Below are 18,461 nucleotides of genomic sequence, written 5' to 3' on the forward strand. Positions count from 1 at the left end.
TTCTCACACTTGAAGGTTGTATGGAAAACTCGCTCTCAGAGGCAGATCGCTTGATTCAATGTATAAAAGGTTTCTGAGAAAGCAATCAAAGCTCTGCAAAATCAAACGCCCTCTTCAACCATGACGCACAGTCTTCCTGGCAAAAAGAGAGGGAAGAAAGAAAAAAAACACAAACACAATTCCTCAATCCAATAAGGAAAGGAAATTCAATTCATCTTATCAGTCGCCATACCAGAGATACCCGAAACCATGTTAGCCTTCGCATTTCATGAGTTACAGTTCAACCGGAAAGATGGAAAGTGCAATGCTCTTTTAATTTAAACATGCTGATGTGCCTACCTAAAAAGAGACCGAACGGAAACTAAATAACTTGCAAATCATTGTGAACATGAAATCATCGCGGGAGAAAGATGCTCAACAATCACCCTGTGAAATCTGTGATCGCCTTTCTTAAACTATATTCTGTCAAATTACACAAAGTATATGCTTTTACTATCAAAGGGTCACTGTGGAACCAATCAGAGGGTGTGTGAAGAGGGAAGGGAGCATCAATTAGGGGTTGGTAAAAAGCATTTAATCATAACTCTTCTCCATATACAGTATCTAATGCAAACCAGATTGCAACATGTAAGATATGCTACATGCTCAACACATGTCAACAAACTTATTTCCATTTAGCCTTCACCACACTCGCAACCATCATGTTCAGTCCGACCTTTCTCCACAAGATTACATATCTTAGGATGTAGTTAGTTTGACCTCTGATCCCTACAGAGCACAAAGGTACCAAATTAAACAGAGTACGGATCCGTCAACAGAAGACTTTTGCCTTTGTCCCTGGGCTACGTGTCGGCTCAGTGGAGTGGGGAGCCACCCTGCAGCCCAGGTTCTGCTGTCCACCAGATGGTTGCTGCTGGGAGCCAGCTACAAGCCTGACTGGCAGACCAGGAAACCTAAAACGTGCAAGGCGCTGACAGTTATGAAGAAAACGTCTTCGGACAGACTAATTAAAAAGGGCTTTTTTCGTCACACGTGCCCATCTGTTAAGAGAGCGCAACCTGATGGAATGGCTGGGTGTTCAGTATCACCATGCTATTAACAGCAATATCTGAGTGAGCACTTTCTGTGGAATTAAATGATTGAGCTTCTACTGCGGGAATAATGATTTTTTTATGGCCGATGATCTCTTAAGTGCAATTTGCAAATCTTTAAAAGAGTAGAAACCTTTAAAAAAAAGCCAAAGAGCAGAACAGAGCACTGAGCCATTAATCGGACCATGGTAAGCAGGAACCTATCAAACAATTGGTCCAATCAAGGACTTTACACTTTACTTGTCTTTTTTTCTGCTCAATTGTGTAGAACCTTGTGTAAAATCATGAATATTCATTGCACATTAGCTGCTCACATCAGTATTCTGAAAGCATTTTAAAACAGTGCACCTAAACAAAGCCTTTATGTAAATCAGTGGTTATCTACAAGCAATCGGGTTCAAGGGACTACAAGACCACAGATAAAACAAGGTCAGCGCATGCAATCGAGAAAGTACTTCTCATTTTTTGACAAGGTCAGTGCATCATGTACTCGCCAAACATGATAAACAAAAGGGCTGTGCATGAATAAGTAGCATTCTGAATCATACACTGAAGTCAATTCCGGTTAAGTATGTGCAATGATGGAGAAAATGACATAAACGGGGGAGAATATGAAACAGCCACCTCTGCAGTGACCTCTTTCTGCATCGCAAGACCATTTTCAGACTGCATAATTAAGAGGACGACACTGCCAGCTCACTGTCAGGCAGCATCAGAGACCGTGTGCGTGTGTGCGCATCTTCATCTCCAGGATATTCATTACCTTGCCAGCGAGTAGGTCAACACACAACAGTCTGTTTGATCTCCTGACCCGCATCCTGCTCCTCATCACTGTCCAAACCATGGAGCCTGAATGAGGCCTCGGGACGATCAGTAAAAGTAATACAAGGGTTGAGATGATTTACATTCCAATTTGTACCAATATGGGAAAATATTAGCCCTATATCAAGTACATCATTACCACCTATACTGGCAATGCTTGATTGATCCTGAGCCTATCTTGCCCCTGATGCTTTGCTTAATTACACACAGTAAATAAGGTTATTTAAGGCTAATTAATTCCCCTTCACATTATGGATTTCTTTGGTTTGATTTACAGCCTGTGGCATCATCTCGGCTTAGTGGCATGTTGTTGGACTTGTATGGCCACCCATCCTGCAAGAATTTACAGTACATATGAGGAGAAAAGCCTCCAGGTCTACAGCTCGTAAGTGGTTTCAGTGCACTCTCCCCACACATACCATCTGTTTTGGGGATGGAGATGTCAATAGTTATGACCCCCTTGAAGCACGACCAGAGAGGCTTACATCTTGCTTAGTCTCCAATAATTTAAGGACTTTCCTCTACGCCAGCTTGTTTTAATTACTCAGAATAGGAGGCAGCATTTGGTCAGGTTTATAGGTCTTCTTCAAAGAGCATGCTTGGTTTAGACAGGCCATGCTGTGGGCCCGAAGTGCTGTAAATCCAAAACTGAGCAACTGCCTCCACTAACAATGCCCCAGGCAGATGCAGACTGCCTAACAGCAGTGGGGGGGGAGAGGGTTCATACAGCAAACATCCATTTGAACATAGTCAACATTCAGTTTAATCGGAGGACACAAGGTCATCTCAAGTGACAAACTAGCAAAAGAATAAAGAAATGAACGCGATTGTCTGTTGGAACTGTATTAGTCATATTCTAAGAGGCTTTACGAGTGTCTAACAATGATGTATAAGGAAAAGAGAACTTACAGATGCTCAGAGTCAGTTTGACAGGAGAACGGCCTTCGAACAGAACTAACACTTGAGACGATAATGGAAACAAAGACAAGACACTAACAAAAGGAAAAGATAGCAAACAGACTGAGAACTGGATCGGGATTTCTTTGGGATAAAACCTCTCCCCGAGAGTAAAGAGAGCTTCAGTAAAGGGTCAGTGCCGGGTTGGAGTGAGGGAGATGGAAGGGAGGGGGAACTCCTGACTCTTCAGTGAACTCATTGCTATTCTCATACAACACCCAACTCCCTGCTAATGATGAGAGCCCTGAGGCAAAGTGGGCTGGGATACATGGGGCTGACTGGCTCAGAAGCCATCAGACGTCTGCAGCGGCTCTGGCCAACTGTTTCCACTCTGCACAGCAGCTTCCTAATAACACTGTGGCTCAGGAGATAGAGCAGGTTGTCCACTAATGGGAAGGTCAGTGGTTTGATCCTCAAAATCTCCAGTCCGCATGTTGAAATGTCTTTGATCAAGACATTAAACCCTAAATTCACAGCTTTTCTGTCAGAAGCTGCTTTTGAACATGCACTGAAGTCTAAATATTTGGCTTAAATTTACTAGAGGGGCTTTAGGTGAGAACGCAAATGTCCAAGTTAGTTGCTCTGGACATTTTCCAGAACTTTTCCTGCCAGCCCCCTTGTAAGATGTCCGGAAAATGTCCAAGTTAGCTCATGTGAGAATACAGCAGGAAAATGTCTGGAGAACTCAACAGCACACACAGCAAACATACGACAGACTTGAAATGGGAATAATACAGATATCTGACAAACAGAAGACACAAAAGGCTAGTGTAATGTGCTGTAAAGAAAAACACAGATTTTTCTGCAGCAGGAATTTACACATGTCCCACACTGTCTACCCAGGTGTCAACCCTCGCTTGAATCTTCCTGGTGTGTCCACCTGAACAATCTCCTGCTGCATTCTTGGTTTGTGGAATACAAACTCAGAAAATGTCAAGAAAATTGAGTCAAGAACATTTTCATATTCATGTCAGCTAGTGTGAGTGATGTGTGATTGGAAAAAGGCAGCTAAATGCTGTACAACTGTGTGGGTGAATGTGACTTGTAAAGTAGTGTAAAGTGCTTTGAGTGAGCGCTATATAAACGCAGTCCATTTAACATTTATATAATACCATGTAGAGCACAATATTTGATGCGACTCTTCCGTACAGTGGACTCGGTCTAGACCGGCCGTCACGAGGTGTCAGAATGCCAAAAACCACTGAGCCGTGGAGCAAAAATCACCCGGAGAATTTGATTTGAAACACAGTGACCAGCTGGTCTCGCCAGTCAGCCAAATTAACCTCTTATGCTTTTGATCAAAACAGAATTAACAGGGAGGAGGAAAGATGCTGGTGCACAGCAGGTTTGCTAGAACACACCCAAACACATACAGTACGATACGCAACAGGATTCCATGTATCACACTGAGCAGAGGGCCCTCCTGGTAGAGACAGTAATGACTCTAGAACCCACATCTCTTTTTCCTCCATTTCCTCTACACAGCAGACTCAACATTTTACTATTTACTATTGTTGACTCAGGTGAGCAAAGGCAAGAGTACTTTCACTAAGGACAAGCAGGTCCCAGATCTGACCTTTAAATCCTCGCATTTCAGCAAAAAGGGGAGTAAACTGCAAAATGTCGACAGAGATGGTCAAAGAAATGTAAGTTTCTTCTCAAAATGACATATGGGAGATTGAAAGAGAGAATTTAAGTTCTCTTTTGGAAAGGTGTGTCAATGTTTAAAGTATTCATACATAAGAAATTGCCCGATAGAGACGAAGGGAGCAGCAATGACAATTGAAATGGAGGAGTTATTGCCAGTAATGGTAGAACATGTGAGAAGGCATATTGTATATAAAGCAGTCTTGTTGTAATCATAGTCCCCACTACTATCCATGATCAGGATCCATCACCACCACAGGATCAGCTGTACTTTGCTTTGGATGCTGTGTTTGTGTACATGTAGTTTGGTGTTTATATTCTGGGGCTGGTTTTGTTTCAAGTATTGTAATATATACTTGCACAGGAATATGCTCTGAATTCTGCCATTGTGTTGTTGCCATAGCAATGCGTGGCCATTGATTTGTAGGGTGGCATGAGCTCTAAAGTCAAGTGTGTACTAGTTCACATCCACAGGTGTCCACTTAAAATGGCTGAGGACCTCCATTAGCTTATTTCACTGTGGACTATTTTCTAAGACTCACGGGCAACACTCACCTTTCTCTGTCAAGTAATAGGAGACTCACACATCCTCTCTTCTCTCTGTTGTCTTCTGTCTCTGTCCTCGTTGTCTTTACAAGTTTTCTTCAGGAAGCAGAGACACGTGTCTCACCTGCACTGATCACGTACCATTAGCATGTGGTTTGGGAGCTGGACCGAACCATTTCATGTGCATAGGAGGGGGGCATCCTAGCATTTCTCCGTCATATAAAATGCTGGTTATTTCATAATTTCATACCGAATTATAAACATTTTACTTTCACATTTACATCTTTTGTTAATTGTACATGTTTTTTTTTCTTTTTTTAACAATATCCATCTCTGAGGTTCCTGCCGTTCAAATGCAATAGTGGTGTATGTGCCAGGTATGACTTAAACACCTTATAAATAGGGTGTTTAAAGGTAAGTTATATCAGTGTCTCATATTGTCATACTGTACGTACAGATGGTGAAGGAGATGGATGCAACACTTGGCCATGTACTCGTGATGGAAGTGGTGTAGAGCTGAGTGAGTAGTTAACAAAAATTACATATATATATGTGTGTTTTAAGAAAAAAAAGACTTGTCACATGATCCTCAAAGTTTCCCTCTTGTTGCCTGCTGTTACAGGCGTTCGCTCAGTTCACCTCTTTCTTCTTTGTTATCATGTGGAAACAGGAGTGAGAATAAAAACTTTGTACTCTGAATCATCAGTATGTAGAACCATTTTATTCACAGGTACTGTAAAAGTAAAACACAAGCTGCCGTATCATACATTTATACATTTGGGTCTGAAAGTCCTATACAAAAACAAAGGGATTCGAAAATATGGGTTTTGATATGAAATATGACCTTACATATAATAATTTATTGGAAAAAAGGTCTTGGTTTGGTAATAGTTCTTTAATTCATGAGCCTTAACCCCCACACATCATTGAAAACTGAAGTTATTGTAAAAAATTAGAATGGTAAAAATGGAGTAGAAATCATTCTTAGAAATGATTAAAAAATCTCATGCAGCATCTTCAGAGAGGGCCTGAGAGAGTACATCTTTGTAAAAGAAAGAACACAAAGTCATTTATGTCATAGATATAGAAATCAAACACACCGAAGTACAACAAAGCCAGTTTGTTTTTCTTGACATTAATTTTCACCGATCATCTTTGTCCTCTCCGTGTCAGCCATTTTGATTTACAACAAACACATTCTGGCAGCTTTAAAGAGCTGATGTCATGATTGATTTTGCTAAACAATGTTATGATCATTGGCTCTTAATCACTGCATCATTTCACAGGAAAATCAACAATTCTGAAGTCATTGTTTTGGACACTGGCTCGACTTCATTAATGGACCTCTTTAAAAAAAAGGGTGGGGGACGTAAGAGGCCAGAACTATGTTGTTGCCCTTTAAGTCGGTACTGAGGTTCTTGCAGTAATTGCAGTAAATGTATTGGAATGCATAGAGCCAAGGATTGGCAGCACTTAAAAAAAGTACTGGGTATGAGGCCGGTAGACCTGTGCTATCTCATCTGTGCCCCTTCATCATACAGTGTCTGACAGTGTTTCAGGCTCACTGATGAGCACCGCTATCAGTGGAACCATTCATTATGCTATCCTCATAGGCTAGTGTGGGGAAGGTTAAGTCTCTCAGGTTTGCATTACCACATACTGAGGCACCAGAGAGAATGGCTGAATCGAGAATAATCACTCACTATCCGTCACAGTGGCCCTTTGATTGATATGTTTTGGCTTCATGTCTCGTCATCTCGCAGCTTGAAGAAGCCTCCTGTCCCCCAACAGAGCGGCTGCTCTACCTTAGAGCGTCCACTGAGACCCATTTTGATCAAGGCAACTGGAGGAAAAAAAAAACATTCACTCAGCGCTGCAAGCCTCTTACAGGCCGGCTGGCAGGAGACGAGTGACAACAGCGAATGCAGTCCTTGATGAGATAACACAGTCCAGTTTGAGAATCTAGAAAACTACAGAACCAGAGAGTTAACATAAGGCGCAAGAGGCTGAATGAAGATGGATAAAATGCAGACTGAGGTTTGAAACAAGAGAAAAGGCAAAGTCTGGGAGCGCAATAACATTAGCTTATTGCTTTTTTCTTTTTTTTTCTCTTTCTTTTTTTTTTTTTCCCGTAAAAGGATATTTGTACACACCACATAATCATATAAATACACTATACAATGCAATATAAAATATTTTATCATAAAAGAAATATGTTCAGGGTTTGCCCGGGTATGCTTAAGATACCTGCACCATATGAAAAATAATGACTTAAAACAAAGTGATAAAAAAGGCACTTCCAGGTGTTGGTGACTCTTGAGTAAGTGATGGCCACTGCCTTGCCATTTGGGCAACAACATTTGTGCTCACGTTTCATTCCTCTGTCTTTAAAACCATGTCCTGGACAACGAGGCACTGTAGTTAGGTGGTTAAGATTTCCTCTGTTGATCAATGCAATGATCCACTCTCGTCTCTGCCTCTGGTTGTTCTTCATTCCAGTGGTAACTAGAAACCGGCTGCTACATTTCTTCATCATCCTTCTTCTCACTTCCTCTTTTCTCCACCTCAACTTTCTTTCGTCCTCACACTTCAACTTCACGCAGTCCCTCCTGCGGGCAAGACAACGGCGCCGACGACGTGCTGATGTCGAAGCAGGTCACCATCATGACGCGGGACTTGCATAGGTTGACGCAGAAATCCAGCTCCTCAGTGGCCTGTGCCAGGGCCTCCAGATACTCAGGAGACTCTTTATCCAAACTCTGGTCCACCTCAACTATTGTAAAAGTGAAATGACGTTTGGTTAGATGATTTGACTTCAGAGAAATTCTTACACAGTTTGACAAGATCTTGCATTTACAACTTCTCAGGAGTTACTTACACTCTCCTATCCACTTGCAGGGGTCCATCATCAACCGGGCCTTTGTGTCTTCCAGCTCCTCCAACAACACCTCATGCTTTGCTCTCAGGTCCTTCACTTGCTGTTGCCTTCTCTCCAGTATTTTCAGCTTACTGTTGAAATACAGCAGGCCCTGATAGACAAGAAGAGTTGATTAAATACAGTGAACACGTTGTGGCTCTGTTCAACTATAGATACGAATAATAACTCTTAAATGATGACAAAAGGGGTAACACAACCTAAAATGTGAGTCATGTTTATTAACCCTGCCTCCAGGGAGTATATTTAAATTATATAAAAAATAAAAAATAAAAGTCAAAGAAGTTGTGGTGTACTTTAATTGAAAATAAGTGATTTACTTTCAGGTTTGTGATGTCATTATGAAAAATGAGCTCACCTTGTCAACATCCTGGAATGGTTGCTGAAGACAAATGGAAAAAGATAAAATCAAGTTAGTATGTTGAACAAGACGTATTATTATATGAATAACATGTAATTTCATACATATACATACATACAAGTAGTGTGTAAATATCCATACATACTGTCGACACAAGCTATTGAGGCACTCGCATGAGATTCCAATAGTAATTTTTAAATAGTGAGGGAAAGTCACGGAGAAGCAATTCATTACTTGTATTCAGGCCGGGAGAGAAAATTTAAAGATAATTTTTTCCTAATTGAAAGTAAATCAAGCTACCGTCTATCTGATTTAATATCTTCTCTTAACAAATCCCCGTCTGGCTGCACTGAACTGGTGGGAGCAGTTAATGATCCACAGAAGAGGAGCCAGCTATAAAAAGCGATCAGGCAACCAGTGATGAGTGCTTGTGGTGAGCTGATTTGGGAGAGCGTTGGGCACCGCTCCATTCATCACACATTCCCTGACCAATCTTTTCATGCATCTACTTTCTCATTGCTTCTACCCGCACAACACACACTGCTATCGTCAGCAGTAAGTCGAGTCATCACTCATATCCAAACCAATTAACCCTCGTCAGTAATTGCCTTCTGAACTCTTGGCATTCCTGAGGAATGCTGCCAAAATACCAAGCTCCAGGAATCTGGATACAGACATTTTAGCTCTGGGATTTGCCGCTGAGCTGACAGAAGGTCAGACATAGCAGACTTATTATTCCTGTCTTGTTCTAAAAAAGAAACTGGGAAGAAGTGAGTTAAGACATTCCCACAACTTGAGTCTATGTGGCACATCTTGAGCATCTACGGCATCAATGTCACACATGCAAAATATTGCTTCGGGCTTAGCAAGTGGGATTGACAAGACCTTGACCCAGACGTTACATTATCTAATACAAATTTAGCGAGAGGAGCCCCTATGTCGAGCAAGTCAGCAGTGACCCTCTGCTCACCTCTGCGGTTTCCTCCTGACGCCGCCTCTGAAGCCGTTCCACATCATCGATCTCATACACCTTGATCTCAAAGGGCTCCTTCAGCGGTCCAGACATAGGAGGCAAGTCCACCCACTGACCCGCTGTGCCAGCTTTCTTCCCCAGGGTGGAGGTGTCTGGCAGGGGTGCCGGGATCAGCCGCCTCCTCTGGAAACCTACAAAGCCACAAATAAATTCAGACAGGTACCAGTTACACTGGTGTCATACAACAGCAGTATTTGCTCGGCTCTCTGAGTAAATATGTATGAGTCTCACTCTGAGATGTGATGTGAGGCTTTACATGAGCCAGCCGAGTTGTGGTGATTGCATATTTATGAAGGTTTCACAAGCTACTATTCTGTACATCTATAGCTCAAATAAATTCAAAAGGCAGGTGAATTAATTCAAATAGTTAAATATATCTAAGGCTACAAAAACCTGAACCAGGTCACTGCCGCTCATGTTCAATTCGTCTTAGATGATCATCACACTGTTCAAACTTGTTTGAAATCATCCCATAAATGTATGAATAATGTATGCTGCTGATTCAGGGGAGAGAAAATCGAATGAAACACCAATTCATGACTGTAATAAGAATGGATTCATAAAGTTAGAACCGCTGTGTGGATAATTTACTTGGAAAGTGCATTCATTTCAGAACACCATTTCATTGTATGTAGTATCACTGGAAGTGCTGTCGAATAGCTACTTCATATGATGCTATTATCAGAATGATATATTCGGTAATATTACCTGTACCTGCATTGCTATGTGTAAAACCCCAAAACCCAAATGACTTTCTCACCATTTGTTCTCTTCTTGGGATACTTTGAGCCCCTCGTTCTGCCGGACGTTGACATGCCACTCTCGCTCATGGAGTCGTGGGCAGAGGAAGCGCTGCCTGTGGCTTCACTGTCTCGGATCATGCTCTCGTATCCGCTGCTGCCGCCGCTGTGGTAGAACAGGGCCGTGCGGCCCATGGCTGGAGGCAGCTCCCCGCTCAGCACGCTGCTGTTGTCGCTTCCGTGGCCGCTGCTGTAGCGCTGAGGTCGCCTGGGTGCTGTGATCTTGCTGTATGGGGAGGGCAGCATGGCGATGGTAGATTTATCTTCACCTACGTTCACCCCACTGTCGTTCCCACTGTCTGAATCTCCTGAACCTCTCATGTGCTTTCCTAATATGTTGCCTGTTGCCAGTTCGCTCACACGGCTGTTGGCAGCCCTCATGGCCTGCTTTGTGCCCATGATAGTTCCCCTGCCAGGCTTACTGCCAACGGCAGCGGCGGCCCGAGGAGCTGATGTCCGTCCTGATGGAGGGAGGTTGGCGTTGGTAGTCCTGGACACGGGATTGGACAAAGATTTGTTGGAGGAGCTCAGGCCCTTTGAGTGGTTGGCCGACAGCGAGCGGGCCTTGCTGTTATTGACTGCCCCTAATGCTCTGGGATTTACAGATGCTTTTACCTGACCAGATTTGGTCGTATTCCCTCCACCTGGGGATGAGGGGCATGTAGCTATAGGAGCGCTGGATGAATTAGGAATACCAAATCTGGGAATGGACTTGTTGGATTTGTTGCTCCCTAAACTTGCCCCACTATTCTCCCTACTAAGTGCCGTTCTTGAACCCGATAAAGACAGGCTTCCACACCTCTCCAGTGACATTTGACTGCCATAATGCTGCCCAGCCTCTCCCCTTGGCCCTCTGGCCTTCAGACTGGAGGTAACTTTGGCTGTGTTGAGGCTGGAGGTTTTGAAACTGATGGAGTCTGCTCTGGGCCGTACGTCAAGCTCATCCTCTGATACAGCTGACCTTGCTCCAGAGGCCCTTCCTGTCTCCCCATATGGTGACTTTAAGGCACTTTGGGGCAGCAGGGTCTTAGTTTTATGATCAAGACTGGACTTTCTCACTGGAGGGGGAGGAGGCGAGATGCAACCTGGTTTCGGGAGATTACTCGCTTTCTGTGAGTTGGCCTTGTTGTTTTTCCCCAGAGAGGAGAATTTAAGGCTTGTGGCAGATGCAACGATGTCTTGGGTTCCCTTGTAGTCTGCGAAGGAATGGATGACGGGCACTGTCCCCAGGGTAGTGGCACCTCGTCTTAGCTGAGGCATTTTGCTAGGTGGATTCTTGCTGGCTGACTTCTCACAGCCATCAACCACCCTCTGGGATGAGGTAGACCCCTGCACCTTTGGTGGGCGAGGTACACTGTTGCTGTTGTTGGCTGTTTTGCTGGAAGGTATACCACTAGGGGGGTTTCTGGCAAATCTGCTGGTGCTGCTGGAGTCAGAAAAGTGAGGTTCGGAGTGGTTGTCGTTACGTTGCCATGGATCCTCCTGCTTAGCCTCTAACCTCTGTGGCTCTCTACTGCTGCTGCTACTGCTACTACTATGAGAGATGGATGAGGTAGGTTTAATCTTCCTGGGTAGACTAGAGTGGACTATGGAGGGGGCCTGTGGAAGTTGGGAGGAACTGAGCGAGTGAGCTTTAGTTATTTTAGATGTGAATCTGAGGGAGCCTTTGGCTGATTCCGGAGATGGGGGACACTTACTCAAAGATTGTTTGCTTGAGGCAGCACTATCACTGTCTAATTCAGAAAAACTAAATCCACTGTCATTTAAGGAGTTCTTGGCATCTCTAGAAGAGGATACACAATGGAACATATCCAGGGAATCAAAGTAAAAGGTGGCCTCTGGTCCCATGTGTTTGGCCTGAGGAAGGAAGACATCCGAAGAATGAGCCCCTTCGCTCTCCAAGGTGCAAACACTAACCTCACTCAACCAAGAGCTAATAGATGAACCCCTGCTATCCATGGCTCCTTCCTGAAGGGGTGTGGCCACTGCGATGTTCACCTCTGATCCTCCCATCGCTGACGTGTAGGCATCAAATTCATCGTTAATGCTGCTGATGATGCTGACAGGTCGGGAGCCGGAGGCCAGGGCTTGAAGGGAGCAGTCACTGTTGAAGCTGATAATGCTGGTTGGCCGCCCCTGATCTATAATACTGCCTATAGACAGCTCCTCCACCACAGTGAACACGAGCTCATCCTCTCCATTTAGTTCTACAGGCTGCTGCAAGGTGACAGTGGCTCTGAGAATGTCCCGATCCAGACACCTCTCCCTCAAGGTAGAGCGCACCTGACACATCTCCACCGGACCTCTGAGCAAAGGAGAGGTGCAAGGATCCCTCCTTTTCACGGCTTGGTGGCTCATTCCCACAGGCGGCAATCTGGTGCTGGATCTTTCTTCATTATCTGCACTTTCTCTCAGCTCTGACGGAGGTGGAGCCGGCCTTGGCAGGGCTTTCTTGTTGAAGAAGACCTTCTCCCGTACCACAGGCTCGGAGTTTGGCACTGCAGCGGTTGATAGTTTGTTTGTACTGATCTGGCTTTCAGAAACCAAGGCCTTCTCACCATCAGCGCTGGTTCTGCATACATTTTGGACACTCTCTGGCGGTACCCTTTCTGCCGGTATGCATTGCCTCTTGATAGTGTCAAGTTTAGATTTACTAGTGGGACTGCTGGATGGTTGTGTGGTGGCATGTTTTGGAGATTGTTTTGGTGAGAGGTCCTCTGGGTTGTCAGAAATATTTGCTACAGTCTTTGGTGAAACAGCGCCTTGGCTCTCAGATTTGTCAGTCTTGGGGCTGGGCTGGCTTCGCTTGCCCTCTCCAACAAACGCAGTGGGTTCTTCACTGCCGTCTATACACTCTAGCCTCTCCTGCAGCTCAGCAAATGTGTTGCATTTGAAGAACTGGTCTCTGTCCATAGGGCCATCTTTTGTAGACCTCCTCCTATTCAGCGAGGGGATGATTGGAACAAAAGCAGGGGGGCCTTCATTGTCACTGAGCTCTCTGTCTGAGATTGCAGTTCCCCCCGGCCCAACGTAAATGACAGTATCACAGGACTGTTCACTACTGGAGGAGTAGTCCGGGTCACTGAGCAGAGAGGGCAGCTCTGGGTCCAGGGCTACTGTCCGAGGGTGGAAGGGCCTGAGGTGAGGCGGCCGGCGGATCCTCCCTTCCTCACAAGAGCTCTCCCCTCCAGATGAACTGGATGCATACTGCAAAGCAGAGTTCAAGACATTAGTCACTTTGGATTTAAACACGATCTCATTAACCGATGACAGTAATGTAATTCTATCCTCTCAAAATGTTAATGTAACAATCCTGTCATTTTACAAACCAGTTGTAACCCTTGTGATTTATCGTGAACTCACTTCTTAACAAATTCATAGTGAACTAAATTGCAGGGCTATGAAATTACCAGTCGATATTTATCTTAAGGTTAAAAGTGCACGTCAATAGTCAGACAGAAATTAATGTCAAAGATATGAATTGCTATATGTGGACTGCATTGTAATCATGCCAGCGACCAATACCAAATAAATACATGCTGTCATTCCACCTAATTATCTGGAGCATATATTTCCCTAATCCGAGGGAATGCATTACACACTTCCTTAGGCGGTGGTATTGATTACATGATAATGTGTTGAGGAGCCGAGAGGAACTAGCTCTGAGTTACCGCACTAATAATCTTTCATTTGCAGAAGCATTCACACATTCATTTGCCTGATCGCTCCAAAATTACATGAGCAAGAAAAATGTGAGGGCCTAAGTCCCGGCGTGAAATATGATCAATGTCATAAAAGTTGCACATGCACATTAGCAAAGTAATTGCTATAATAGCAACGGTTAAAATAATGGTGAATATCAATTACTCTGCATTATCATTAACATATCATCGTTGCCGTAACATTAAATGGGGAACAGTTGTTACAGGATTCATTATTTAGAGTTATTTTAATTCAAACATCCTAAATGATTGTTGTTTCACAGATGTACCATTTTGCTGTCACTTGATTATCATATATGTTTATTACTGCATATGTTAAACCAGATTTATCAGTGCTAAGCGGATCATCAGTGTACCTTGGATTTCTTCTTCCTCATGCGGTGGATCCGTGATGCCAGCTGGATGGTGGTGAGTGAGTCGGCGTAGTTGGCAGGGGAGTCGGAGATGTGGGCGATCATGGTCGTTCTGCAGTTGATGTTGCCAAGGGACTCCCTCAACAGCATTGTCAGTTTACTGTCCCTGGGGGGGGGGGATGCGTTTACATCGTTATCAGCAAACAGCACGGTAACATTTCAAGATCACAATAAAAGGTAGTCGTCATGATTCCAGAAGGAGCCATTTTCAATTCTCTGAGCTGAAGAATCCTCCCAAATGAATGAGTAATTAATCTTCTCACGCCTGAGGAACTCCAACAAAAGCTTGTGCAACACCAGTAAAAGCTGTAATATGAGGCTAAACAAACTAAATAAATGGTCACACAGCAAACCTGCAAGACTGACGACACATCCAGGGACAATTAATTATAGTTCACAGACGCTGAAACCCAGTAAAAGTTTAATGTCAGTTCTCTTACCTGTAGGGGACATGCTTTGCTCCATTTGTTAAAGCCATGATGACATTTCCCAGAGCGTTCAGAGAGAGACACTGGCCTCCTCCTCCCTCTCTGCTCTTACTCAGGACCTTTTCACAACTCCCCAGGTCAATGAGGTGCAGCCTGCTCCGTCCGCCTGACACTGAGCCAACAACAGAAGAAGAACCAGATGAGCAGATTGCAGACACTCCCACAAACCCTAACTCAGCTCCTCACACACTGTGCAATAATGACAGGTGTAGCCACTAGACCGGTGACTGTCAGAGCGGTGTGATTTGTAGATGCACAGGATTCCCACTGTGAAATGATTCAAATAGCAGGCAGACTGGTAAACTCCCACCAGATGTTTAACTTGTGGTAACAAGGAGGCTCTGTTGGTTAGACACATAAGAAATGAAAGAACCCACATGTCAATCAGAAACACATATGCGGTCTCCTGCTTATGAATCAAACGCATCTTGGGAGAATTGGCTGTCACACTGAAAATCACTGGTTTACACATTGTTATGTGGGAGAGATGTAATTTCTACAGCAGCAGCAAAACGTTAAACTCTTGTCAGTGAGATTTCAAATATTCACTTGATCCTGACCAAAACATAAAAAACTTGTATGCAGATTTATTTCTGTCTTCCAGAGGCCAGAGGTAATTCATCCATAAAGATTGCAAGCAATGGACGTGTCTGACATTTCATTCATACTTAAAGGGCAATTATTTGCCTTCTTGTTCACAGCACAACAATCTTGTGATTATTCAATGTGAAAGACAGGTCACCTTTACATAACTGTATTTATACTGATTATTACTGATGTTGTTGCTTCACGCTATAATAACGTTATCACCTCTGTCTGTCTGTTTGTTTGTTTGTTTGTTTGTTTGTTTGTTAGCAAGATTACGCAAAAACTACTGGATGGATTACCACGAAACTTGGTGGAAAGATATGCTATGGGTCTGTAAAGAACTTTTGTACAGATTCAGATCAGGGGGCGGATCCAGAGATTATTTTTTACTTTCTTTAACATTGTGAGATATGATCCTTTTCATAATTTGACTAGATTTCTCAGAGAGTCATTTATGGATCATATGTTAAGGTGCAGGTGAAGATCCAAATAAAAATCCAGATCTCTTAAATTTAAATGTGGTTCCACAAAGGGCCTGTCTGTATGCCCTCTACTGAGTGCCCTTCTAGTTCTGTACTATGAATGTGTGATGGCAACATGGTGGTTCAAAGCAACACAGTCGTAGATGTAGTAATGTAAGCACTTACTTCCTCCCTTGCCGCTCTTCTCCATGCGGTACTGGTAAATGTGCAGGGTGAAAAGCATGTGGGAGTTGCGTCGGTCCTCCTCATCTGCACTCGGTTTACTGGTGCTGCGCGCGGTGATGGCTGCATCCAGGTAGAAGGCAGCCTTCTCAGCGGTCGGGGCGCGGAGCTCGCTCTGATTCTGGAGCTGGACAGGGGGGAAGGTAGAGACAGAAAACAGGGTTAGGGTGAGCAAAGGAGACCACACGGGGCTTGAGAAAAAACGTCTAGATGTAAAAAAGGGTCGAGAGGAAGGAGAACGAGAGGGGAGCCCGTTAATTGGACCTCAACACACATTTCTTGCCCATTAGATTGGGTCTCGGGGGCAATTAAAAACAGCAGATATGCACATGGAGGGTGGAGGATTAGGAGAGGTAATGGTACAGCAGGAGGCAGGGGCACTTCCCTTGCCATGGATGTGATGATAGTGGTGGGGGAGATACAGAAAGAGAGGAGGAGAAAGGGGGAGGTAGAAGAGAGAGAGAGAGAGACGGCGGGAGGCATCATGAAGGGAGCCGACACGTGGCTGCTGAGAGGAAGAGCATGAAGGAGCCTCACAGAAGTGCACCGTCTTTGAAGTACGAGTCCATATAGAGCCCCAAAAACAACATCTGACAGCAACACCTGTGAGTGCCTTCAAACCTACAGCATGCCACCATCCCCCAATAATACTTCTATTGTGCTGCAGAGGACTGGCGCTAACACACGGGTAATAGATGCTGATGGATGCTGACAGCAGAGTCAATACAAAGGTAAGGAAAAAGCCATCAATACCACAGATGGGTTTGGCGGAAATATAAAGCAAGGATTTCACAGGCAGGTAGGATAGAGGGAGAGTCCAGGGAGATAAAAACACACATGCACACACACAGGATAAAGTCAAACATCTTTGGGAGACGAAGAGGTAGATCATACACAGAAAAAGATCAATACCGAGACGGGCTAATACTTTATAACCTGCAGGGAGAATGAAAGGATTCAGCAGACAAAGAGAAAGTGGAGAGGAGGAATGCTTCCAACCTGAGTGCCACAGATGGGATCCTCTCTCAGGTGGATACCCTGGGACTGGCCCTCCTGCAGGCTGCCGCTTGACACCTCCGACAGCAGGTCCTTCAGCTCCTCGTCCTTCCCAAAGATTTCCACGGCGGACACTCGGATGGAGAAGCGCGTGCCCGTCTTCTCCTTGCGCTCGGTGATGAGCTTGAAGAGCCAGGAAATGGCGCAGGGCACGATGCCGAGGTTCTGAGTGGAGCTGTCTTTGCCGATCATGGTGTATGTCTTTCCTGCGGACGTGTGAACGAGAGAGGGAGGGATTGAAATGGAAGTGTTGGGAAGCGCAGTTAACACTGGCTCACTCCACAGTGTGTTTAAATTAAAATGACTTTTTCGATCAAGCTGTTCGGAATGACGACAAAAGAGTAGGCGCTGAAATTGGTTATTTTCTGAGGCTTATTGTGTTTAACAACTGCTGATGGGAAAAAATAATTAATAATGTTTGAGGTGGGGGTTCGGAGGTAATATTCAGTGCATCCCCAAATTGAAATCAAATGAGTATAAAATGGCTTATACCAGCAGCAGTAGAAAATATAGCTGCTCCTTGCATGAGGGGAGCAAGCCCCTCAGCCTAAGAACACTGGTCAGGCCAATTACTAAGATTTTAATTACAAACTGAGCCCTGAAGCCTGGATGCAGCACTTTATCCCTCAACACCCCCCTCCCCTCTACCCCGGACTCACTTCCCATTCCTTTCCTCCAATCCCCCATTCCTTGACTCACCCCAGTGCACCGCTAAGCCAATTGTGGACATCAAGTGTGGCTAACAAAGAGCAATGAGAGGTTTCCACGGCTACTAACAAAGCCTCTTGTCTAATCTCTTGCCAGTGGAGGAGCTTACCGAGCTTGACTTGGCCGAAGCAGAAGATGCAGCCGTCGGCGCCGTTCACCACCGACTGGATGACCTCGGCGACGGTCCCTGAGCACACCTCAGCCTGTGAAAAACGCACAGAGACAGCGCACTCACAGTCAATTTACCATTCAGCCTCATCCGAGGAATACAGTGCAACAGGCCAACATGAGAACAATGAATCCAAACTGGTAACATATTAACCAAACAGCTATTTACTGGATACAGCAAATCACCTTAATGGTTTCAGTATTTTACATCACTCTGGATTGTGTGTGTGTGCTGCAACGTGGAGCTCATTTTTGCAATCTGTTTCAGCATGGGTCCTCTGGGGCAGGGCTTGTGGAAGGAGAGGCCCTCTCCCCATACATCACGCAGCAAACAAGGCCTCTAACAGCAGAGCAGCTTGCTGTTACCGTTAGCCACCAGCAGCGCCGTCCCAGCGGTGCAATCTAGCAGCTTGGCCTCAGCG

General features: G+C 44.6%; 1 protein-coding gene and 1 long non-coding RNA gene across 3 annotated transcripts in view; both read right to left on the minus strand.

The window, feature by feature from the left end:
• Window positions 1-5,231, minus strand: part of LOC118116755 — a 65,214-nt gene extending 59,983 nt beyond the window's left edge. Inside the window, exon 1 of the long non-coding RNA XR_004697690.2 lies at window positions 5,073-5,231. This is a non-coding gene — a long non-coding RNA (uncharacterized LOC118116755). The remainder of the gene's footprint in view (window positions 1-5,072) is intronic.
• A 538-nt stretch (window positions 5,232-5,769) lies between these two features.
• kif26ab (kinesin family member 26Ab) overlaps window positions 5,770-18,461 on the minus strand; it is a 71,709-nt gene continuing 59,017 nt past the window's right edge. For both annotated transcript variants that reach the window (XM_047341748.1, XM_047341749.1), the window contains 10 exons: window positions 17,981-18,074; window positions 17,107-17,369; window positions 16,051-16,234; window positions 14,768-14,927; window positions 14,271-14,433; window positions 10,153-13,399; window positions 9,330-9,523; window positions 8,357-8,380; window positions 7,942-8,092; window positions 5,770-7,836 (listed from right to left, as the gene is read on the minus strand). In XM_047341748.1, the coding sequence (XP_047197704.1) occupies window positions 7,646-7,836; window positions 7,942-8,092; window positions 8,357-8,380; window positions 9,330-9,523; window positions 10,153-13,399; window positions 14,271-14,433; window positions 14,768-14,927; window positions 16,051-16,234; window positions 17,107-17,369; window positions 17,981-18,074 (4,671 nt within the window). In that variant the 3' untranslated portion in view covers window positions 5,770-7,645. The remainder of the gene's footprint in view (window positions 7,837-7,941; window positions 8,093-8,356; window positions 8,381-9,329; window positions 9,524-10,152; window positions 13,400-14,270; window positions 14,434-14,767; window positions 14,928-16,050; window positions 16,235-17,106; window positions 17,370-17,980; window positions 18,075-18,461) is intronic.

This window comes from Hippoglossus stenolepis, chromosome 10 (genome assembly GCF_022539355.2).
Source record: "Hippoglossus stenolepis isolate QCI-W04-F060 chromosome 10, HSTE1.2, whole genome shotgun sequence".
Lineage (NCBI taxonomy): Eukaryota > Metazoa > Chordata > Actinopteri > Pleuronectiformes > Pleuronectidae > Hippoglossus > Hippoglossus stenolepis.